At 56.0% G+C, this 21,791-nt stretch overlaps 4 protein-coding genes across 8 annotated transcripts; 2 read left to right on the forward strand and 2 right to left on the reverse strand.

Moving 5' to 3' along the window:
* Positions 1 to 89: 89 nt before the first annotated feature.
* On the reverse strand, positions 90 to 1,959 carry LTB4R2 (leukotriene B4 receptor 2). Its single transcript, XM_008269444.5, has 2 exons — positions 1,659 to 1,959; positions 90 to 1,326 (listed from the first exon to the last, which is right to left on the reverse strand). Exons 1-2 carry the CDS (start codon positions 1,807 to 1,809, stop codon positions 230 to 232), a joined length of 1,248 nt encoding a protein of 415 aa, XP_008267666.3. The 5' UTR covers positions 1,810 to 1,959; the 3' UTR covers positions 90 to 229.
* CIDEB (cell death inducing DFFA like effector b) lies at positions 924 to 7,435 on the forward strand. Of its 2 annotated transcripts, none has more exons than XM_002717920.6 (6): positions 924 to 1,328; positions 4,765 to 4,948; positions 5,232 to 5,373; positions 6,188 to 6,337; positions 6,544 to 6,734; positions 6,887 to 7,435. In XM_002717920.6, exons 2-6 carry the CDS (start codon positions 4,902 to 4,904, stop codon positions 7,014 to 7,016), a joined length of 660 nt encoding a protein of 219 aa, XP_002717966.1. In that variant the 5' UTR covers positions 924 to 1,328; positions 4,765 to 4,901; the 3' UTR covers positions 7,017 to 7,435. The 2 variants fall into 2 exon arrangements, with proteins under 2 accessions (XP_002717966.1, XP_089165963.1); XM_089309837.1 differs by having other exon boundaries at positions 1,200 to 1,328; positions 4,810 to 4,948.
* NOP9 (NOP9 nucleolar protein) lies at positions 7,415 to 14,005 on the reverse strand. 4 transcript variants are annotated; one of them, XR_016217915.1, is made up of 11 exons: positions 13,626 to 14,003; positions 12,596 to 13,078; positions 11,002 to 11,112; positions 10,649 to 10,790; positions 9,977 to 10,169; positions 9,495 to 9,574; positions 9,264 to 9,404; positions 8,751 to 8,876; positions 8,332 to 8,568; positions 8,011 to 8,116; positions 7,415 to 7,689 (listed from the first exon to the last, which is right to left on the reverse strand). XR_016217915.1 is itself a non-coding variant. In XM_002718104.5 (10 exons), the coding sequence occupies exons 1-10, from the start codon at positions 13,870 to 13,872 to the stop codon at positions 7,532 to 7,534; spliced, it is 1,944 nt and encodes a 647-aa protein (XP_002718150.3). In that variant the 5' UTR covers positions 13,873 to 14,005; the 3' UTR covers positions 7,415 to 7,531. The 4 variants fall into 4 exon arrangements, 2 of the variants coding, with proteins under 2 accessions (XP_002718150.3, XP_017203714.3); XR_016217916.1 differs by lacking the exon at positions 11,002 to 11,112 and having other exon boundaries at positions 13,626 to 14,004; XM_002718104.5 differs by lacking the exon at positions 9,495 to 9,574 and having other exon boundaries at positions 13,626 to 14,005.
* Positions 14,006 to 14,275: 270 nt separating this feature from the next.
* DHRS1 (dehydrogenase/reductase 1) lies at positions 14,276 to 21,418 on the forward strand. The gene is made up of 9 exons (XM_002718103.6): positions 14,276 to 14,347; positions 14,654 to 14,827; positions 16,734 to 16,877; positions 17,021 to 17,100; positions 19,262 to 19,394; positions 19,735 to 19,881; positions 20,393 to 20,462; positions 20,803 to 20,883; positions 21,024 to 21,418. Exons 2-9 carry the CDS (start codon positions 14,678 to 14,680, stop codon positions 21,158 to 21,160), a joined length of 942 nt encoding a protein of 313 aa, XP_002718149.3. The 5' UTR covers positions 14,276 to 14,347; positions 14,654 to 14,677; the 3' UTR covers positions 21,161 to 21,418.
* The last annotated feature ends 373 nt before the right edge of the window (positions 21,419 to 21,791 follow it).

The raw sequence follows: 21,791 nt of genomic DNA on the forward strand, positions 1-21,791 counted from the left end.
TTCCCGGAGAGTTTCACAGTCATAGCTACTGGCAGAGGGCGAGCAGCGCCGGCGGGCGGGTACACACCAACTGCAGGTGCAATGTCTGCTCACATGAGCCATCCTCATCCTCACAAGCCCTCAAGTGACCGTCCTCCGTCGAAGTGTCCCCAGATGCTCCCGAGAGGCGACTTCCAGGAGGGGACACAGAGAGGGGCGGCGCCGAGCAGGCGTGGTGCAAGGTTTGGTGTCAAAGGTCCCAATCCAGACTGCCCCTATGCTGCCCGCCCCCAGGGTCCCCGTTGTCCTGGCCCTGGCCCACCACCTGTAGGCGAGGAGTCGTTCGGAGCTCCATGGTCCCTTCCCTGGAGCGGCTGCCCCCTCGGGCCTCCCCGGAGCCCTCGAAGAGCTTCATGAGGAACCGCGGACCCGCGCGGGGCAGCAGGTCCCCGGCGGTGAAGACGTAAAGCAGCGGGTTGACACTGGAGCTGAAGAAGGCCAAGGCCGTGGTGCCCGCCCGCGCCGCCTGGCCCGCGCCGCCGAGCCTGGCCAAGGTCCCCTCGGGCGGAGCCAGCGCGGCGGCCGCCTGCACCAGGTTGACCGCGTGGTAGGGAGCCCAGAGTAAGCCGAAGGCCAGTACGATGGCGCTCACGAGCCGGCCCACGCGGGTGCCGCGGCGCCCGGAGCGCCAGCGCGCGGCCCGCAGCCGCGCCAGCGTCACGCCGTAGCAAACGAGCACCAGCCCGAAAGGCAGTACGAAGGCCGTCAGAGTCTCCAGGCTCAGGTGCACGGCGGCGTGCGCCGGCGATGGGTGGCACAGCTGGCATATGCGGTCCCCCCAGAGGTGGCGGTAGACGGCGGCCGGCAGGGCGAGGAGCAGGGCGGCCAGCCAAACGGCCAGCAGCAGACGGCGGGCCAGGGCCGGGCTGCGCAGCCGCGGAGCCAGGAAGGGGTGAGTGACGGCCAGGCAGCGCTGCAGGCTGAGCAGCCCGGTGAGCAGCACGCTGGCGTACATGCTGAGCGCGCACACGTAGTACACCGCCTTGCAGCCCACCTGGCCCAGCGGCCACGCCTGGCCTGCCAGGAAGGCCACGAAGAGCGGCGTGAGCAGCAGCACCGCGCCGTCGGCCAGTGCCAGGTGCAGCACCAGCGTGGCCGCCAGCGGCCGCCCCCGCGCCGGCCGCCAGCCCACCAAGCTCCACACTACGAAGCCGTTGCCCGGCAGCCCCAGCAGTGCCGCCACGAGCAGGAAGGCCATGCCCGTGGCCCGCGAGGCCTTCCAGCTCAGCAGCGTCTCGTTCCCCGGTGGACGGTAGCACGGCATCATCCTTCTGCGCCTACAGGGGACTGTAAGGGGCACAGACGGTGCTCAGGGGTCGGGTGGGGGGGGAGCCCAGCCACCGCTGACGCCTGGTGAGAGGGGACTGTGCCTCCCTTACTTGCCCACCTGCAGCCTAGTGCGTCTAGCCCGGAGCCCTGTCTCCCATGAGGACCCGGGGCCCCAGCACTGCTCCTTGAAACCCAGATCCCCCTCCTCCCCCACCCGACTCCTGGCTTCCCTGAGCCCCCAGTCCTCACTCTAGCTGTTGCTGTCTCCGTCTACCACTCTAGCCTGGGTCCTCCTTCTGTGTCCAGCCCCATTCCTCAGGGCAAAATTGGGCAAGGGCAGACCCACTTACCCAGGTGTGGGGGGGCAGGGATGGGGTCCCGCGAAGGGCCCGGGGATTCCACGAGGTAAAGCCGCTGTGGGTGAATGCCTACTTCTGTCTGCTGCCTGTCAGGTTTGCAAGAGGGTGAGGCCAGCATAGGGAGGGACAAGATGAGGCTCATCCCTCATCCTGCACCCTCCCATGGCTTACACATGCAGGCTTGTAGGAGCCTGCCTCCCCAGGAAACAGGCTAAGCCGGAGAGGCACACACAAGCTTCCCTGGCTGGGGAGGGAGAAGGGGTACTCTGCTGCTGCCTGAGCATGGCTCCTGCTTCTGCCCTCCTGCCTCCGCCCAGCCCTGCCCAGTCCTGCCCAGTCCTCCAGCCCTCCTTTCCCCGCACTTTTGTTCTCTGGCCTCTGCGGCCTGCACTCGGCAGAGCAGGTGATGCAGGCAACTCATTGTCCCAGCGGCTCTCACTGCCTGTCTTCAGTCTCCTGGCTCTGCTGAGCTCCCCTTTGTCCCCAGCCCCCAACCCACCCCCTCATCTCTTGTATTGGGCCCTGCCCCAATCATCCCACCCTCAGGGCTCTCCCTGGGCTGTTAATGACAGCTTTTCAGCGGAAGGCATGGTGCTGGGTTCTGGGGACAACTGGGGGTGCATGAGGCCTAAGGGACTTTAACAAACCTGAAGAGACTGTACTGCCAGACTTCTCAGGACACAAGACCGGAAGAAAGGCAGGGTGCAGAGGTGGAGACACTGCAAGCCCTGTCCTCTGCAGAGGTCAGGAAAGCTCGGCCATGAAGATGCTTGCGGGGGACCTGGTGGGTGGGTAGAGTTGAAGGAAGGGAAAACCAAGGCCTCTGCTCAGTCACCAGCCAGAATTGGGAGTTCCCTGGGATCAAGGACACTGAGAGCATTGCCTTACTTCAGGTGTGTCCAAAGTGGAGTCTGAGTTGAGGGCCTGGGGACAGGTGATCCTGGATTTGGAGGGTCAGCTCAGGAAGCAGGAGCGGGGGAGCAGGGAAAGACGGGAGAGAGGAGAGCCAGTGCGAGCATGGAGTTGAGTCCCTGGTGTAGGCCTTGGCGACCTCTGGGACGCGTACAGAATGCCCAGGACACAGAACGGGGACATTGCTCGTTGTCCGAGGACTATCCTGGAGGCATTAGCACCCCTGTACATGCAGTCTGTACTTGTCAGGGACTGACTGGGCTCCCACGGCTTCCGATAAAGCTTGTTCCATCTGGACCAAGCCCCACAAGTAACAGCAGGAGAATTCCCAGAAGGCTGTGCCCCAAACCATTCTGAGATGGAGCTTGCTGGGATCCCAAAGAAAGAAGCACTGAATGCAGGGTGATTAGTCCAGAGCTTTGTGCAGCCTCGCGACAGACAGCGAGAGAAATGGATATTCACCTGGGTACGTCCACAGAGGATCAGGGCAAGGCGTTTATATAAAAGTGTAAGGGTTTGGGCTCAGGGCTGAGGCTAGTTTCTTTGTGTTTTGGACAATGACCTAAACACTTTTATCAGTGCCTGGGAATGTCCAGAGACCCGGCTTGGGCTCAAGCCTGCAGGAGAAATGAGGTTGGCCAACGACACCAAGAAGGCAAAGGACTGCTTCTTTTTCTTTCATTTTCTTTTTTTAAAGATTTATCTAATTGAAAGGCAGAGTTACAAAGAGAGAGAGATTTTCCATCTGCTGGCTCACTCCCCAAATGGCCACAACGTCCAGAGCTGAAGCGATTGAAAGTCAGGAGCCAGGAGCTTCTTTTGGATCTCCCTAGTGGGTACAGGGGCCCAAGCACTTGGGCCATCCTCTGCTGCTTTCCTAGGCACATTAGCAGGGAGCTAGATCAGAAGTGGTGCAGTCAGGACTTGAACTGGCGCCCATATGGGATGCTGATGCTGCAGGCAGCAGCTTTACCCGTTAGGCCACAGTGCCGGCCCTGGGCCCGTGTTTCTCAGTCAAGGCACAGAAAGAAAGCACAGGGACCTGGGAGACCTGGGGGACCCTACAGGCTCCTTGGGCAAGAAAACAGAGCCGGCACTCATTTGAGATGTTCCTTGCCAATGAATCTGAGCTTCTACTTGTTATCACAACTACAACTGAGATCAGAGATGGTCACAAGGCACCAGAAGTTTAAGTCCTGGGACCAGAGTTGTGGCACAGTGGGCTAAGTCACCACCTGCAAAGCTTACATCCCATATTCAGAGTGCTGGTTCAAGTCCCAGCTGCTCTACTTCCAATCCAGCTCGCTACAAATGCTCCTGAGAAAGCAGAGGAAGATGGCCCAAGTGCTTAGGCCCTTGCCATCCATGGGGGTAACCCAGATGTAGTTCCAGGCTCCTGGCTTCAGCCTGGCTCAGCCCCAGCCATTGCAGCCATTTGGGAAGTGAACCAGTGGCACGGAAGGTCTCTGTCTCTCTCTGTTACTCTGCCTTTCAAAAAATAAATCTTAAAAAAAAAAAAAAAAAAAAAAACGCTAAAGTCTTGATGACATCAAAGGATGCCCTGGCCCCATTCACTTTTCCTGTACGTCCATTAACTGGTAAAAAGAGAGAGGCCAAAGAGAAGGTGGCTACTCCAGTTGGGTGGGGCAGGCAGCTCTGGAAAACGAAGCCAGGAAATGTGGAGCCAGTCCTTCCCCTCTACCAAGGAGAAAGGGGCAGACAAGCAGGAGGCCAGGGTCCCAGAGAGGCTCCTGGTGATCCTGGACCCGTGGAGCAGGATCCATCCTCTCTCTCACCACTCCAGGCACTGCCTCCTCTGAGTTCTCTAAGCCCTGCCCATCCTGTTGTCCCCACCCTAAGGCCATTTCCTCACCAGCAGCCCCGCCTCTTTTCCAAAAACTGCAGCTTGTGGCTTTTCCAGGAGGCAGCAGCACAAGAACAGCGCATATCAGACCACACATACCGAGAGCCAGCAACTGGCCCTAGAAATTCCCTCCATAGAACTAAGCACACCAGAGGCCGCATTCCACTATTTCACATCGTTTCTGTTTGCCCTCACCTCACACACACACACACACACACACACACACACACACGCATGCACGCGCTCTCAGGGCTTTGGCTGGGTACCCCTTCCTCCCCTCCTCCCTCCCTCCCCTTGGACTTTGTCCTTCTTACTGGCTAGGCAGGGGGGCCAGAGTCCGGGCTTGACTCATCCCCACCTCACCAGCGCTGAGACTCCAGCTTTGTCACAGACGACACCACTCCAGCCCGGCAGAGCAGACGGCCACCGCACCCAGCTCTTCTACTGCTTGGTCCACCATGGAGTACCTCTCAGCCCTGAAGCCCTCAGCAGAGGGCCTACTGAGGTGACTTCTAATCCTCCTGGCCACCCTACCATGGGCACACAGCGGGACAACTGCTCCACTCAGCTGCTAGGAGACTCACTGCCCCTCCTCTGCAGTGGGTTTGGTACCGCCCCTGAACTACTAGCCAGGCCCCCCACCCTGTGGTCTCCCCCTCTCTCCTTTGGCTAATCTGCAAACCTAGCTTCCTCCCTCACTAGCCCTCTAGTCACCCCACCTCCTTCATCCCCCTTGCTCTCACCAAGCCCTCCGGGCTCCTTCTCGAACCTTCCTTCCCAACCGTCAGGTCAGTATCTAACATGAGCTCCGAGTTCGGCCGCCGGGTCTGGACCTCAGCACCCCCGCCACGGCCCTTCCGTGTCTGTGATCACAAGCGCACCATCCGGAAGGGGCTGACAGCTGCCACCCGCCAAGAACTGCTTGATAAGGTGAGAGAGCCAAGTGCCCGGATTCTATGGGAAGGACAGCTTAAGAAGAGTGACAACATGGGATGATGAAGCACAAAGGGCCAAGGTCATGCAGCTGCCCCTCTGAGAGCTAAGAGCAGTGGGGATAAACCCAATCATTTCCTCTGTCTTGGGGCCAATTCATTTATTTTCCAGGTAATGGGTTGTTCTTTGGGAGTAAACAGTGGATAGAGGGTTGAAGGGATGGAATTCAGAGGTCAGTATGGTATGGCAACTTCCATATGACAACCCAAGTTCAAATCCTGAGGCTGCCACTTCCAAGCTGTCAACCCCTGTGGAGTTATTCACCCTATTAAAACCTCGGTTTCCTCATCTACAAGATGGGAATGATAATGCAGCACCTCTTAGGGTTGTGAAAAAGAATAAGTGGATAATGTAGGTAAAGCGCTCATAATAGGCACCAAGGGAGGATTCCAACAGGTTAAACATCACTGGCACTGAAAACAGCTCTGGTGGGAGAGAAGGGGCACTGTAGGTAAGAGACTCCAGCTAGTTTATCCGTTGTGATCCAGTAGGAGTGGCTTGGAGGGAAGCAGGGGGAAATGAGACTGGCATGGTAGGAGCAACAGGAGAAAGGGCCAGCCACTAATGAGGGTCCCCCAACAACGAAAGAACCCTGAGAGCTGCAGCCTTCAGAAAGATGGCAAAGCATTAGGAAGTAGTTGCGCTATCCACCAATGCCTAGAGCTGACCTGTGGACGCTGGGCTGCGGGTGGGTGGGAGTGGGCACAGGGTAAGATCTGCCATCTCCCTCTTGCTTCTTGCCACTGGGCAGGCCCTGGAGACCCTGCTGCTGAGGGGAGAGCCAACACTGGTGCTAGAGGAGGATGGGACGGCCGTGGAGAGCGAGGACTTCTTCCAGCTCCTGGAGGATGACACCTGCCTGATGGTGCTGGACTCGGGGCAGAGCTGGAGCCCTGTCAGGGTGAGAGGCCCTGGCTGGGGCTGCTGAAGCCATCACCCCTAACTGCTTCTCACGCCTGACCTCGACCCTGGGAGAGCTGTGGCACTGTCAAGGACAGCACAGAGTGGACAGACAGTCCAGGCGCGGTGGGCCTGACCCTGTGCTGACGAGGATCAATGGTGAGTGTCAGGGTGTGACGGTCCACTGCACTGCCTGGTGTCTTGCAGAGCGGGGTGCTGTCCTATGGCCTGGGCCAGGAGAAGCCGAAGCACAGCAAGGACATCGCTCGCATCACCTTTGACGTGTACAAGCAAAACCCTCGAGACCTCTTTGGCAGCCTGAACGTTAAAGCCACGTTCTATGGGCTCTACACCATGAGTTGTGACTTCCAAGGACTTGGCCCCAAAAAAGTACTCAGGTCAGAGATCAGTGTGTCAAACTTCCCATCCCCTGCAACTGTAGTTCCTTCATCCCTTCGCCTGCACCCACTTAGCTCTCAGTGCGCTCTGCCCTGCTGTACGGCCTCCCGCCGGGTTCCCCTAGTCAGCTCATTTGCCCTCTGCTCTGCAGGGAGTTCCTACGTTGGACCTCCGCGCTGCTGCAAGGCCTGGGCCACCTGCTGCTGGGAATTTCGTCAACCCTTCGCCACTTAGTGGAGGGGGCGGAGCAGTGGCAGCGCCAGGGTCGCCTCCGCTCCTGAGAAGGGGCCGAGCTTCTGCCTCCGGACTCGTTCCAAGGGACTACACTGTGAGGACTGTCAGAGCGTCAGGTTTCACAACCTGCAGGCAAGAAAACACCTAATTTCCCACTGAACTCCGACCCCAGCGTGAGCAGAATGCCTCATACCCTTCACCCCCTTTGCCAAAGAACATGGTCCCATCCTAGCTACGCTGCCAGCCCCCCACTTGCCTGAAGGCCACAAGGCCGTCCCCCCCCGCATCTGATCCCATCCTCACGGCTGCCGCATCTGGCTCCCCTCCAGCTCCTCCTGTCTCTGAGCTCCCACTCAGCACATTGATAAGAGATAAGCGCCCGTGGACTTCACCTTCAGATTTCTACTTTGTTGTATCCTTCCCACAAAAAAATAACAAAAGCATCTTCAATAAAAATATAAAAATGTTTACTAGTAAGAACTTTTGACTCCAATTCAAACCCCAAAAGAACGAGACAGATACCTCCTTCCACCCTCCCCCAGCCTGCCCAAGCCCAGAGGCCTCAGTCTTCAAGTATGGAGTTCAGTGCCCGCCTGCGCTTGGCCACCGCACTCTGCTGCTGCTCCCAAGCCTCTCGTCGCTTCAGGAAGGTAGTCAGGGCCACATTTCGAGCCACATGGTGGCCAAAAGGGTCTCTTATTAGCTCCTGGTTCTGTTCCCCTGCAAAGGAACGGCTCCTGTTTAGTGTCATCCCTGCTGGAAGAGACCCTGGGGCGTGAAGTCCCTCCATTTTCCTCAGACCCTGGGGCCGCCCCAGGACACAGTGAACACCTGTCTCTGCAAAGCCCAGAAGCCAGAAGTGGGGGTGGGAGCAGAGGACGGCACCATCAGCCAACAGAAGGGAAGGGGAGATCAGCGGCTCTGCACTCAGGCCCAGGGAGACCACTTTTTGGAACGGAAGTGAAGCCCACGCCCCAGCCACCCAGCCACGTGGGGTAAGAGAAGGGAAAGTCTGGGAACACCAGAGGCACGCGTACCCACCTAGCTCGGCAGCAATTTCCTTCCGGGCCCCCAGGGCTGCTCCGCTCCAGATGGCGTCTAGCACGCGGCTGCCATGGCGACTACAGGCCAGAGCCACATACTGTCCCTGCATGGAAACACCAAGGTAAGGTTCCTCCAGGGACGCCCACACCAGTGATGTTTTGAGGGGGAGGGAGGGAGAAGTTTCAGAAGAATCTAGAGGCTGGGTCAGAACAGTCTAGGAACCATGAGTCTCCTTTGGCTCTGAAAGTACCGCCCTGGGGGCAGCCATGGTCTCTGAGGAGAAGATGGCAGGGATCAAGCAGGAGTCGGAAGTCTAACCTTCAGGGTCTGTAGCACCCGGCGGCGCTGCTTGCGCGACACAGAGGGGCTGGTCAGGATGGCATCGAGCACGTGCGAACCAGCAGGGCTTTGGGCCAGCGCCAGGAGCTGCGGTCCCGTCAAGGCACTCAGACTTCGAAGTATAAGACCAGGGTTGGAAAAATGCAGCAGATGCTGAAGCAGTAGAGAGCCAAGGACTGTCACTTCCCCCAGTGCCCTGGCTGCAGCCACTTCCTCCTGGAGTACACAGATAGGAAACCACAAGGCAGTCACCAAACCAGGAGTAAGAGCCCAACCCAGGATGCTCATGGCTGCAGGAAGTTAAGGGCCTCACCACCCTCACCTCAGGGGTGAGAGGACTCCCAGGTCCCAGAGGCCTGGCTCCCAGGCAGGCCACTGCGGGCCGTCCTCTGCCTCACCTGGTGCTCCGCAGGCTCCGACCCCTCCTCCTCCATCAGTCCATAGTACACCTCATAAGCCATCAGAGTGGCAAAGAGAGGCACACAGGCCACTTGCCGGGATGCGGGCTCTGCACAGTGGAACGCCTAGAGGGGAAGACAGAGCATGACGAATGTAAGAACTACCCTACCCCTGCCCTCAACTTTCTAAACAGGAAAGACAATCAGGGCAGAGGAGAAGGGCCGGCTCCGTGGAGTGTAAGCTCCATAAGGATAGGGTCTTACCTGCCTTGCTGGGTCACCAGCCTCGAAACACACACAGGGAGAGAATAAGCATTTATCCCTAAGTACATGCTCTCTCAATCTCACTACAGAGCTGTGGGATAGCTTTCAGCCTCATTTCTCCCGGTGTCTGTGAAGACCCTCAGCACTGGCCCTCTTGGGTTCTGAGGAATAGTGCTGAAGAAGTAGCTGAGTCCTAAGGGTAGGATCTGGACCAAAGGCACAGACAGACTGCAGGTGACAGCCACTCACCTCCAACAACAGCTGCAAGACCTTGGCTTGGTGGGCCCCAACTCTACGGCAGGCTCCCACCAGGGCAACGACCACCCCTGGATGGCCCTGGGCTAGTATAGCTTCCAGGGCAGGGCTCAGCTCCTCGAACACAGGGGACAGCTGAGGGAAAAAAGGAGTAAGAATGTCTGGCGTTCTGGTCAAATCTTCCTGCTGAAAATAGTTAGTGAAAACATGAAAAGCACTGCCAACCTTAGGACTGTGTTTGGGCTGAGTAAGGCTCAGGACAAGGGGGCAGTCTCAGAGGCATCACCTCACATAGGCAGGGGACTCTAAATTTACAAGGGAGAACTAGGGGTAAGGAAAGATTAAAAGTAAATCTGCCCTTCCACCCTAACACCCAACCCATGAGACCACAGAGGTCTGCTTTGGTGCTAAGCAGCAAAAGAAAAGTGAAGCTATGGCAACAGCCCACACTCCTGGGGGTCTGCAGTCAACCAGCTCTGGGGGGCCATGCAACCGCAAACTTAAACTTGGATTAAGCCAGTCTCCTACTGGTGCTCACTCCTCAGAGGAGCCAAAACAAATCCTCTCTGAGAACAGAGTCCCTTCATCCTAAGCTCTGGATCCTAACACACTGTCATAGACATATAAGGAGAGGTAGACACGCAATAAAATAAGGCCCAATGAACAAGAACTAGCAGAAACAGACCCAATGCAGGTTTCCAACTCACCAGCTCTGGGGTAGTGACTGCATCCAGTAAGCGCTGCAAAGGGAAGTTGGCAATGGGATGTGCAGCCAGGGTCTGCAGCTGCCCCTGGAGGTGATCCTTAAAGAGGCTCTGGAGCCTTGGGGGGTCTGACACCAGCAGTACCTGCTCCAGGAGTCTGGAGCTTGTCTGATCCCGCAGAAACAGCAGCAAGGGGCTGGGGACAAGGAGAAGGGGTCAAGCAATCTTTCTCCATTTCATCCAAAATACAGTTGCACCACTTCATTCCTTTTCTTATTTTTTTTTTTTAAATATTTTTATTTATCTGAAAGACAGCTACAGAGAGAGGGGAAAGAGACAGAGACAGAGAGAAAGAGAGCTCTTCCGCTGGTTTGCTCCCTGAAATGGCTGCAACAATTGGGGCAGTGCAAGGCCAAAGCCAGGAGCCTGGAGTTTCTTCTGGGTCTCCTACGTGGGTATAGGGCCCCCAGCACTCGGGCCTCCTGCCACTACTTTCCCAGGAGCATTAGCAGGGAGCTGGATCAGAAGTGGAGCAGCCGCATCTCAAACTGGTGCCCATCTGGGATGCCAGCATCGTGGGCAGTGGCTTAACTTGCTATACCACAACACCAGTCCCAACCCCATTCATTTCACACATCCCTTCAACCTTGGTCAATCCCGAGACCCTGACCATACCTGCCATCTGCTGAGGAATTGCGAGTACTCAGATAGCCAATCACAGCATTGCAGAGACGGGCACAACACTGGGGGAGTTTGCGGTGTAAGATCTGTAAGGCTACTTGAAGGCAGAAGCTGGAGATCTTGTCAGTGATAAACACTGTGGGCAGAGGGCAGAAATGATAAAAGACATTTTCCAAAAACCAGATGACCTGCACTACTCAGACCTTAAGCAACCAGGCAGGGGGCTGCAGACAAAGAGGGCTTTGGTGCATCAAACCAGATGGAGGTTTGAAGAGGAGGAACTTGCGCTAAGAGCCTTGCTTGGTGGTAACCGCGGATCTAGCCACTCCCCCTAGTTCCCTCCTCACCAGCAATGTCCTTCAGAAAGCAGGAGCTCAGGTCCTGAAGGCAATTCAAGAAGGCTTCAGGAACCTCAAACTCAGCTGGCTTGCACTCTCGAGCTGGGGCCCTTTGCGCTTCTGGAGCAAGATCAAGAACACGCACAGTGATGAGGTCACAAACTGCCACCCAGGGAAAAGAACACTTCCACAGATGAACAAGGACCCAGCTTGGAGATGCAGAACTGATGTGATACAAATGCACCCTCTCCTCTGGAGGGCTGAACTGACACAACATTTCTAACGCATCTGAGAAACTTTGCCCGGTCCCCCATGACCCACAGAAGATAATTTAAGCTCCTCAGCCAATATCAAGGCATTCCAAAATCAGGCCTCACTTCACTCTCAAACCTTACTTCCTAGAGTTTTTCAAAATACAAGTCATAGCTTATGACTGCATCATAAAATCAAGTTAGTGGTCTTCACTTGCATTTTTCTTAATAGAGCAAAATAAAACGAGACAGGAAAGAAGAAGACATCAGAGTAGGCTGCGTGTCGTAAGCAGAGAATTTTCTCTTGGACTCTTGTCTTATCCCAATATGTGCACATACCCATACACACTCACATGCATGTCGAATCACGTTAAATTAAAAAAAAATTAACCAATTTCTGGGGCGGAGTCGAGCCTAGCAGTTAAGCCCACATCCCATAGCAGAGTGCTTGGGTTCAGTACTCGGCTATAGCTCCTGATCCAGTTTCTTGCTTAACGCAAGGAGGAGGCAGCAGTGATGGCTTGGGTAGTTGGGTTCCCACCAACCAGTGAGAGACCCGGATTGAGCTGCTGGCTACCAGCATCCTCCTTCGCTCAGTCCAGCCACTGTGGTCACTGGGGAGTGAACCTCAAACACTATCACCTTGGCTCTCAAATTTAAAACAACAACAATAAAATTTTGTTTCTTACTATAAGTAGGGGTTTAAAAAAAAAAGATTGAAATCCACTGGGGCAGGCGCTATGGCATAGCAGGTAAAGCACCAGCTGTAGCACCAGCATCCCATATGGGCGCCGCTTTGAGCCCCAGCTGCTCCACTTCCGATCCAGCTCTCTGCTGTGGCCTGGGAAAGCAGTGGAAGATGGCCCAAGTCCTCGGGCCCGTGCACCCACGTGGGAGACCCAGCAGAAGCTCCTGGATCCTGGCTTCAGATCAGCACAGCTCTGGCCATTGTGGCCAACTGGGGAGTGAATCAGTGAATGGAAAACCTCTCTCTCTCTCTCTCTCTCTCCCTCTCCCTCTCCTTTTCTCCCTGTGTAACTCTTTCAAATAAATAAAACTTTAAAAAAATAAGAATTAAAAATAATAATAATAAAAAAAAGAAATCCATTGCTCTGTGTGAATTGCCTCCTCCTGCCTTCATCCTAATAGCTGTCCCCTAAATATACCTACACCCTTACCTCTGGGCCTCTGCACACACTAACCTTTGACCCACTAAACCACATCCTAATTTCTCTGCTAATTCTTCCAGTTCAAGCTCCCTCATGAAGACATATTTTTCTACTTACTCTCTCCATCTAAATTTCTTAAACTCTCCTTCCCTCCAGGTCACTTCCCTCTCTTATAAAACTTACCTGAAGATTGGGAACCACGGGGCTTGGCTCTGTCAGACTCCAGAAGAGCCCCTCCTAACACTTGCAGTAGAGTTCTGACCACGAAGCTGCCATGTGTGTCTCCACAGTAGAAAAGAAAATCATCACACACCTCAGCGGCGAGTCCCAGGACCAGCTCCTCCAAAGTCTCCAGGGTACCAGCCTTCCCAGCCGCTGCCGCCTCCTCCTCCGCCTCCTCCTCCACCTCCTCCTTCTCCTCCTCCTTCTCTGCAGGACTTCCTAGCAAGCGTGGCAGCTGCAGCAAAGCACTCTGCATCACATGGACCCCACACCGATGACAGGCCACAAAGCGGAAGTTGGGGCGCAGAGCAGCCCATACTCGACAGAGAGGTTTCAAGGGACTGAACCCCAACAGTTCCTGCAGCATCTCACTGCCAGTCCTGTTTGTGGCCAATGCTAGGGCCTGAGACTCCACTTCCTTCAAAATATTGTTCACCATCAGCTCTGGAAAGGCAAGAAAACAAGTAAGAGTATTTAAAAGATACTGAAGGGTGGACTTTGTGGCCTAGTGGCTAAAGTGGCCATCTCTGATGCCAGCACCAGCAGCACTCCATACGGACTCTGGTTCAAGTCCCAGCTGCTCCACTTCTGATTCAGCTCCCTGCACTGCACCTGGGAAAGCAGTGGGAGATGGTCCAAGTGCTTGGGCCCCTGCACCCACGTGGGAGACCTGGAAGAAGCTCCTGGCTCCTGGTTTCAGTCTGGCCCAGCCCTGGCTGGTGTGGCCTTCTGGGGAGCGAGCCAGAGGATGGAAAATTCTTTCTCTGACTTTCAAACAAATAAATCTTTAAATATATATACATACATTTTAAATAAAAGAGATGAGAAGAGATCAAGACTATGTTCCATCATTAAGCCAAAGGGCGGGAGTCAGTGGCAAAGAAGAGGACATGGAGCTGAAATTAAGGGCACACACGCTAGGGACCCACGAAAGTTTCCCTGCCTGTCCCAGATTTTCTGCTCTTGGTCCTATCCCAAAGTTGCTTCCTACCTCGTTCTTCCCCGGTCTCAGGAGCCTCTTTCAGCGCGGACAGAGCCCGGCGGAAATACCCCAAGGCTTCGGGGCTCAGGTGGGGGTAGGCATCTAAAGCTGGCTCGGAGCGCCCATCAGGAAACTGCCGGGGCTGCTGTCTGCGGCCTGGTGGGGCGCGCCCCGACCCCTTGGCCCCGCGCCCCCGTTTACTGCCAGCTGGGAGTCGGCGCCCCGCCTTGTGGGGGGAGCGCGGACCCAGCCCCATGTGCGTTCCGATCCCGCTCGGACTGCGAAATCTCCCCAAATCGCAGGTCCCTCCTGCGTCGTCAGGTATGGGACGCAAACCACGCAGTTTAGACAGGCCGTCGCGCTCCGGACTCAGTGAGCTACGTCATAGTCCCGCGACGTCCTCGGGCGGATGGGGTGGGTGTGTCCCGACAGGTCGCCCCGCCCAAGACTCCGCCCCCGCCGCCGCCGCCGCCGCCGCCGCCGCCGCCGCCGCCGCCGCCGCCGCCGCCGCCGCTGCCGCTGAGAATCGATTCGGGCGGACCCGGAGACCTTGGAACCCCGCCTCCGCAATGCCAGCAGGATCGCGGCCAGCGGCAGGACTTTCAGCCCAGCCTCGCACTCTGCCCCGCACGTAATCACCTCGTTCCGCCCCTGCGGCCAGAATCGAAGTTCTCGAACTCGAGGTGTGGCTCGCTAGGCGGAGAGAACCCCAGAGGCGGCGCGGGTGGCAGGTAAGGGGCGCGAGCTCTCCGCACTGAGCTCAGGGTCTCCCTGCTTCGCTGTCACCCCGGTCGCCCGGACTGCGTGGGGCAAGCCCTGCGGGGCTGCTCTGCTGCATCCCTGCACCCGTTAGCCCCGCTTAGTCGCAGTAGGTTCCCCGTCCGGGACAGCTGCCAGCCCCGTCTTCGCTCTCCGGGCCTCTCGGAAGGGACAGTCAGCCTTGACTTTTCCTCTCCCCTCCGCCCGTGCCGTTAGCGGGATCCCGCCTCCGCACAGCCTCCGCAGGCTTCCGTCAGAGCAAGGCCTTGCTTCCACAGGTGTTCCCTCCTTGCCTGGGAGCCATGGCACCTCCCATGAAGGGCCAAGTGTGTGTGGTGACCGGTGCCTCCAGGGGGATTGGCCGTGGCATCGCCCTGCAGCTCTGCCAAGCGGGGGCCACGGTCTACATCACTGGCCGGCATCTGGACACCCTGCAGGCCACTGCTCAGGAGGTGAGTGGCTGCCTGAGAGTCCTCCCCATTCACCGCTTGTCTAACCCATTCCTGACGCCATAATATTCCTCAACAGAGCGTGAATATGTACTCACAGTGGAGTACATGAACCCCATAAACACAAGGGCACTTCAGAAAGCTCGTGGAAAATAGGACTAAAAGATAAGTTTATATTGGTACAAATTGAAATCCATGTGTAGTGTTTGCGTAGGGGACACTTTCCATGAACTTGTTTGAAGATCTCTCATATGCATGAATTTCCAAATACTGTGCAAAACCAAAATAAACATCTTTTAATTCCATTTTCCCCTGAGCTTTTCAGAGTACCCTCATCAGCTGGTCATGAAGACAGTCCCTTGAAAAAACTGAGAGCTCCAGGGATTGGGAATTGCACTAAGGGGTTGAGGACCTGTGCTTGCCTCTCTTTGGGGCACAGCTTTATTGATCTGTACATTTCCACTCGACTTTTCTACTGGATTTCTGTTCAGTTGAACACCTATGATTTGGACAAAAGCACTGGGGCTGCCAAATTAATAGGAAGTCATCCCCCACAGGAAGTCAGATGCAGAAGCCACGCATTTCAGTGTGACGTGGCGTGGGAAGTGACTGGAGATGTGCAGCGTTCTCCAGGGGCACGGCGAGGGTGGAATATGGAGATGACGGGAGCAGCTGGGGAAGGTGTTCTAGAGGGGGTGGTTCATGAATTGAGCCTTGGAAGGTAGGAGTCAGGTAAGGGGATTAGGGAAAGCACTCTGCAGAGGAGGGCGCGTACGTAGCGAGCGATGGTGACAGAGTGGATGTTGAGAGCTAAGTCAAGGGACGTGTGGTGGGGGAGGGGCTGGAGAGGAAACTGGGGGTCTTAGGTGACCCTGGTAGAGAACTTCAGCTTTATTCTCTACGAGATGCTGATACAGTTAAAAGGTTTTTTGTTTGTTTGTTTTTATTTTAATTTTTTTTATTTTTTGACAGGCAGAGTGGACAGTGAGAGAGAGAGAGAGAGACAGAGGGAAAGGTCTTCCTTTTCCATTGGTTCACCCCACAATGGCCACTGCGGCTGGCGCGCTGCGCTGATCCAAAGGCAGGAGCCAGGTGCTTCTCCTGGTCTCCCATGGGGTGCAGGGCCCAAGCACTTGGGCCATCCTCCACTGCACTCCCGGGCCACAGCAGAGAGCTGGCCTGGAAGAGGGGCAACGGGGACAGAATCCAGCGCCCCAGTTAGAAGATTTTAAACAGATTTCTGTTTGAAGTCATTCGTGATGGCTGGGTTATGAAGAGTTAATTTAAGGCAGAAAGAGTGGGGGTCAGCTGAGCGTTTAGGAGCTGTTGCAGTAGTTCAGGCAAGGGCGTGAAAGGCTAGGACCCAGAACACGGATGTGAGGAATGGGAGGATTATTCTGGAATAGGGTGCTCTTCCGCTGCAGTGGGATGAAAGGGACACATTTATAGAGGGTGAGGCAAAATGGGAAGTACAAGTGGTGCGTGCTTGATGGCTTGGATTTCTTCGGTTCGCAAGCAGGAGCTCCAGTGAGAGTAAGAGGACTGGGACCCAGGAGAGTGGAGCCAAGGCCATGAGAGATGGACTTGACCAAGGACAAGGACAAGCGGAGCTACTTGGTCCTCAGAGCAGGCTCTGTGCCTTATTTGCCTCTTACCTCAGCTCACAGAGTACAATGTCATATACATGACAGCCACTTGGTTTCAGCCTTGAAATGTTACGATTGAAATCTCCAGCCCGCCTTGTTTGTGATAGTGCATCCTAGCATGGCTGAAGCTTCCCAAACAGACACCAGAGGGCAGTACAGGCCACCGTGTGTCCTCATCTGCTGGCCCGGATCCCTGCCATTGCCTTCTCAGTTCCAAGTCCCCAGTGTGGGGCTGTGAGTGCCTATGCCCTGTCGCTCCCCAGGCACAAGCCCTCGGGGGCCGGTGTGTACCCGTGGTATGCGATTCCAGCCAGGAGAGTGAAGTGCGGAGCCTGTTTGAGCAAGTGAATCGGGAACAGCAGGGGCGTCTGGATGTGCTGGTCAACAACGCCTACGCTGGGGTTCAGGTACCCTTTGACCTTTGATCCCAACCCCACATTCCAGGCCTCTCCTGGTCCCAACTCATATCCCATCCACTTCCTGCCTGCCTTCTTCCTCATACCTTCCTGCCTTCAGATCATCCAAGTGATTCCCTCCCTGTGCATTCTAGCCCATCCTGAACGCCAGGAATAAGGCATTCTGGGAAAGCCCCGCCTCCATCTGGGATGATATCAACAATGTTGGACTCAGGTGGGTGCTCCCTTTTCCCCACTATCAGGGCCCAGGCGTCCTCACACCCAAGCCTTTCCCTACATGGCCCTCCATCTCCTTCCAGCTTCCCCCATCTGTCTCTTTCTCTTCCTTTCTATCCTATTTGTCAGATCGCTGCAAAAGTTCCCTTCAAGTGAGGCTCCACCTGAGAAGGACAACTTTTGCCACATTTCTCTCTGTACTTGTTCTCTGAACAAGCCCTTGGCCTCTGCCTGACCAAATGCAAGATCCGAAGGGAGCTTCCCCTCTAGGGATGTACACAGCTTGTCCGTACTTTGACAAGTGATTGCAGGGTGGCCTCGCTTCTAAGTCAAGAGCAGGTTAAAAAAAAGGGTCAACCCAAGCCCTCCCTCCCCCTCCTTAGCCTCTGCATCCTCGCTGCAGACCCACAAGCAAGGGCCCTCCCAGGTCAGAGTGGGAAGGCAGGGGTGTCCCAGGGTCACCCGTACATCTGGCATGGGAGTGAGATAAGACCCAGCGGTTAGAATTGCCTACAGGGTATGCAGCAGTTATGTCTCTGTGGGTTACTGTTGGAACAGTGTCACCCTGTCAGACCATGAGGCCACACCTGATGCGTGTGATTGGTTACCTGTGAGAGTAACCAAGAGATTGTCTGCAGATCTGTGGCTGTGGCACGTGCAACACCCGCTGCTCCAGTTCCCAGCCCAGTGGTAAGCCCAGAGACAGGACTAGAGTGTAGCTGGTGATTTCCCAAGTGGGAGAGCAGGGAGGACAGAGGGGCACAGCCAGCCCAGAGGCAACTAAGGAGAAGCCAAAGAGCTCAAAACTTGCCAGTGCCCATACCCATAGCCCTTCAGAGAGAAGCCCCACACCCCTTAAAAAAAAGCGTTCTTTATTTGAAAGGTTGAGTGGCAGAGGAGGGGTGACAGAGACAGAGAAAGAGGTCTTCCATCTGCTGCTTCACTCCCCAAATGGCTGCAACACCCAGTGCTGTGCCAGGCTGAAGCCAGGGGCCCAGAACTCCATCTGGCTCTTCCACATGGGCCGCAGGGGTCCAAGTACTTGGGGCATCTTCTGCTGCCTTCCCAGGTGCATTAGCAGGGAGCTGGCTCAGAAGCAGAGTAGCTGGGACATGAGCTGGAGCCCGTATGGGATGCCAGTACTGCAAGCAGCAGCTTAACCCACTGCGCTAAGGTCAGCCCTAAGGAGGCTCCTTTCACACCCTCATCTTTTGCTGCTCAGGGTTTTGAGCCTGAGGCGGAGGCTCCAGACAGGACCCCAGCCCCAGCCCCAGCCCCTGGGCCCTGATGAGTTCTGCAGCCTCTTGACATCTCACCTGCACCTCCTCTCACCTTCCCCCCCACCCCACGCCCCCCCGTAAACTTCCTGCTTTGGCTCTCTGCATGACCTTGGGCCGGGCTTTCCTTGTGAAATTATAACTCAGTCCAGGTCTCCAATGTGGGTGGCAGGGACCCAGCTACCTGAGCTGTCACTGCTGCCTCCCAGGGTCCCCATTTGCAGGAAGCTGGAATCTGGAGTGGAGCTGGGACCCAAACCCAGACACTCAGATGTGGGGTGTAGGCGTCTTAACCACCAGGCCAGATGCCTGCCCTGTACAGTTTAATGTGGGTGATGGCATAGGTGAGGGAGAAAATCCCACTCACCTACAAGATGTTGTTATCCTTTTCTCACAGTTTCCCTGGCTGTCATATGTTCGTCATTCTCATTGAGCTTTATTTTGTCAGTTCCTCCAAAAAGTCTTCCTGTGATCTAGCTCCAATTGACTAAATTTACACAGAACTGATGTTTTACATGCCAATCCTTCTTTGGACAGTCTGCCCAGCACTTGTTTTTCCAGGTAGACCTTATACAGTTTTAAAGTGTTTAGCCCCTGAACTATGTTATGTTAGCATTGCTATTGAGCCAAAGCCTCTTTCTTCCACTGCATCCACTAATGATTGCCGTTTCCCATCTGTGAGTGGTTAATTTTACCAATTTTCCCTTGAGAGTGTGACTTCAAGCCCCTTGGTTACTCTGGTCTGCAACCACCCCCTCGCCCCCTTCTCTGTGCTGCACCCCCCAGCTGACTGCAGCCACTAGAGGGCGCAGGAAGCTGCCGGGTGCTGCAGCCTCCAGGCCAGCACTCACGTGCTTCCTTCTTCCCTGCCCCACTTTCTAGAGGCCACTACCTGTGCTCGGTGTACGGGGCACGGCTGATGGTCCCAGCTGGCCGGGGGCTCATCGTGGTCATCTCCTCTATTGGGGGCCTGCAGTATTTGTTCAACGTCCCCTACGGCGTGGGCAAAGCCGCGGTGAGGACCCAGGACATGGGTTGGGGAAGTATAGGACAGTGACAGTACCTAGAGCTCAAGAAGCGCAGTCCCTGGTGGTCAGAAGGGTGAGGCTGGCTGGCCCTCACCTCTCCCGCTGCCCCATCACTAACAGTTCCTTTGCTTGAGTGCCCTTCACTGCCAGTGTGGGCATCACACACACACACATGCACGCACGCACACGCGTCCAGAGGCAAGCGGGCAGCTGAGATGTCAGGGCTCCTGGGAAGGACAGGGCTGGGACAGGGAGGGCGGGGTGGCGGGGAGAGGGGTGACAACATGCGGTGCCCTGGCTCTCATCCCGCCCTCCATCCCTCCACAGTGCGACAGGCTGGCTGCTGACTGTGCCCACGAGCTGCGGCGCCACGGGGTCAGCTACGTGTCTCTGTGGCCAGGGTTGGTGCAGACAGAGCTGCTGAAGGAGCACATGGCAAAAGGGGAGCACACTGAGGACTCCATGTTTAAAGAGGTTGGCAGGGGAGGGCGAGGGAAGCAGGGAGTACCAGGGAATGGGCCTTTCCATGCTCAGAGACGAAGCAGGAAGTCCCAGGAGCTCGTGGACTTACCGTGGCAGCACAGGGCTCAACACCGTACACACAGCCGTCTCCTTCCTCCTGTAGGCGAGACGCGAACTCTGCCTCACAGGTGCCAAAACCACGACTCGGAGAGGTCAAGAAGCTTGCTCAAGGTCCCATGTGTTCTTAGGCAAAAGGCTGTGTCACTCTGCAGCCCGTGCACTTGCCCCTGCCGTGAGCCAGCCTAGAAGGGCCAGATCCTCATTGCCACTACCAGGTGCTTCCACCTAGAGGCAGTGGGTTCTGGTGCTGATCAGAGCAGGGGGCAGGGGCTGGCGCCTCCCTGCAGGCCCTGCGTAAGGTCTCTGGCACCTCCTTCTCCTGGACCAGAAGCTGAAAGGGGGGACGAGATCCGGGCAGTGCTTTGAGAAACTAACCTTTCACTTCTCCGCCCCTGTGTTTCAGCTCAAATCACGCTTCTCATCTGGAGAAACCACAGAAATGAGCGGCAAATGTGTGGTGGCTTTGGCAACAGGTGAAGAGATTGGGGGCGACTGGTAACAAGAAAGGGCCTGGAGGCTCTGCAGGCTGGGGGCAGCCAGTGCCCAGCTCTGGTTCAGGAGGTGGTGGAGGACTGTGCCCTTCTCTCTCTGGCTTTTGGAAAAGGCCTTGACTGTTGCTCCTTTGGAGGCCCGAAGAGTAGAGTCAGGGTTCTCTCAGTTGGAGGTTTGGGAGCCTTAGGAACTGACTCCTGGGAGGTGCTGTCCAGCGCTTTCCTAGCAACACAAAGAGTTCCCTAGGGCTCCTGAGCCTGCCTCAGTGGGGCCCTGGCCGGCTCCTGGGCTTGCCATCTCCAGCTGTGTGTGTGCCCACAGACCCCAACATCCTGAGCCTGAGTGGAAAGGTGCTGCCCTCCTGTGACCTTGCTCGGCGCTATGGCCTCCGGGACGTGGATGGTAAGAGCCCTGGCCCGGCGCCAGCCTTGCCTGCCCCTCCTCCTGTTCCTTGTTCCCGCCTTCTCTGTCAGCCCCTTCAGCCAAGTCGTGAGGGTAGAGGAGTAGGAAACTCCAATCCTCCTCCTCCTGTGTGTCCCCAGGCCGTCCTGTCCAAGACTATTTGTCTGTGAGCTCTGTTTTCTCACATGTCCCCGGCCTGGGCTGGCTGGCCTCCTACCTGCCCGGCTTCCTCCGCATGCCCAAGTGGATCATCACCCTCTACGCTAGCAAGTTCTGACCCTCCTGGCCTGACATCACAGCTCTGCTCCTCTCCCGCTGCTTGGGGGGTTGGGCCTATCCCAGTGGAATAAAGCAGGCTTTCTGGCCTACCCATGCCCTTGATACGGAGAGAAGGCCCCTGGTGTGTGTGTGGTGGGTTCTGAAGGCCTTTGTAGGTCCTTCCTAGTGCCTTGGTTTTCATTGTTCCTACATTTTGCTTTTTGCTTCATTATTGACAAGTTCTCTAGGGGTTAATAAAGATCTCATTTCTCCTTCAGTGTGTTTTTGCTTTTTTTAAAAAGATTTATTTATGTATTTGAAAAGCCATGTTACAGAGAGAGAGAGAGAGAGAGAGAGAGAGGTCTTCCATCTGCTGGTTCACTCCCGAAATGGCTGCAACGGCTGGAGCTGGGCTGATCTGAAGCCAGGATCCAGGAGCTTCTTCTGGATCTCCCACATGGTGTAGGGGCCCAAGGACTTGGGCCATCTTCTACTGTTTTCCCAGGCCATAGCAGAGAGCTGGATCGGAAATGGAGCAGTCGAGACTCGAACCGGTGCCCATGTAAGATGCCAATGCTATAGGTCGGGGCTTTAACCCACTGTACCACAATGCCAGCCCTGTTTTTACTTTTTGTCTTTTAATTGGAAAG

This window comes from Oryctolagus cuniculus, chromosome 12 (assembly GCF_051225735.1).
Source record: "Oryctolagus cuniculus isolate XC-2025 breed Fujian yellow rabbit chromosome 12, ASM5122573v1, whole genome shotgun sequence".
NCBI classification, from domain to species: domain Eukaryota; kingdom Metazoa; phylum Chordata; class Mammalia; order Lagomorpha; family Leporidae; genus Oryctolagus; species Oryctolagus cuniculus.

Excerpts from the sequence above, each read along its gene's own strand:
- NOP9 (XM_002718104.5), bottom strand. The coding sequence starts at position 13,872 with ATGGGGCTGGGTCCGCGCTCCCCCCACAAGGCGGGGCGCCGACTCCCA. Across the intron at positions 13,079-13,625 it reads TGAGACCGGGGAAGAACGAG|AGCTGATGGTGAACAATATT; the intron begins GTAGGAAGCAAC and ends TTGCCTTTCCAG. Across the intron at positions 10,791-11,001 it reads CTTTCTGAAGGACATTGCTG|TGTTTATCACTGACAAGATC; the intron begins GTGAGGAGGGAA and ends CTCTGCCCACAG.
- DHRS1 (XM_002718103.6), top strand. The coding sequence starts at position 14,678 with ATGGCACCTCCCATGAAGGGCCAAGTGTGTGTGGTGACCGGTGCCTCC. Across the intron at positions 17,101-19,261 it reads ATCAACAATGTTGGACTCAG|AGGCCACTACCTGTGCTCGG; the intron begins GTGGGTGCTCCC and ends CCCACTTTCTAG. Across the intron at positions 19,882-20,392 it reads AGGACTCCATGTTTAAAGAG|CTCAAATCACGCTTCTCATC; the intron begins GTTGGCAGGGGA and ends CCTGTGTTTCAG.
- LTB4R2 (XM_008269444.5), bottom strand. The coding sequence starts at position 1,809 with ATGAGCCTCATCTTGTCCCTCCCTATGCTGGCCTCACCCTCTTGCAAA. Across the intron at positions 1,327-1,658 it reads CCCTGCCCCCCCACACCTGG|TCCCCTGTAGGCGCAGAAGG; the intron begins GTAAGTGGGTCT and ends TGCCCCTTACAG.
- CIDEB (XM_002717920.6), top strand. The coding sequence starts at position 4,902 with ATGGAGTACCTCTCAGCCCTGAAGCCCTCAGCAGAGGGCCTACTGAG. Across the intron at positions 4,949-5,231 it reads TCAGCAGAGGGCCTACTGAG|GTCAGTATCTAACATGAGCT; the intron begins GTGACTTCTAAT and ends CCCAACCGTCAG. Across the intron at positions 6,735-6,886 it reads GGCCCCAAAAAAGTACTCAG|GGAGTTCCTACGTTGGACCT; the intron begins GTCAGAGATCAG and ends TCTGCTCTGCAG.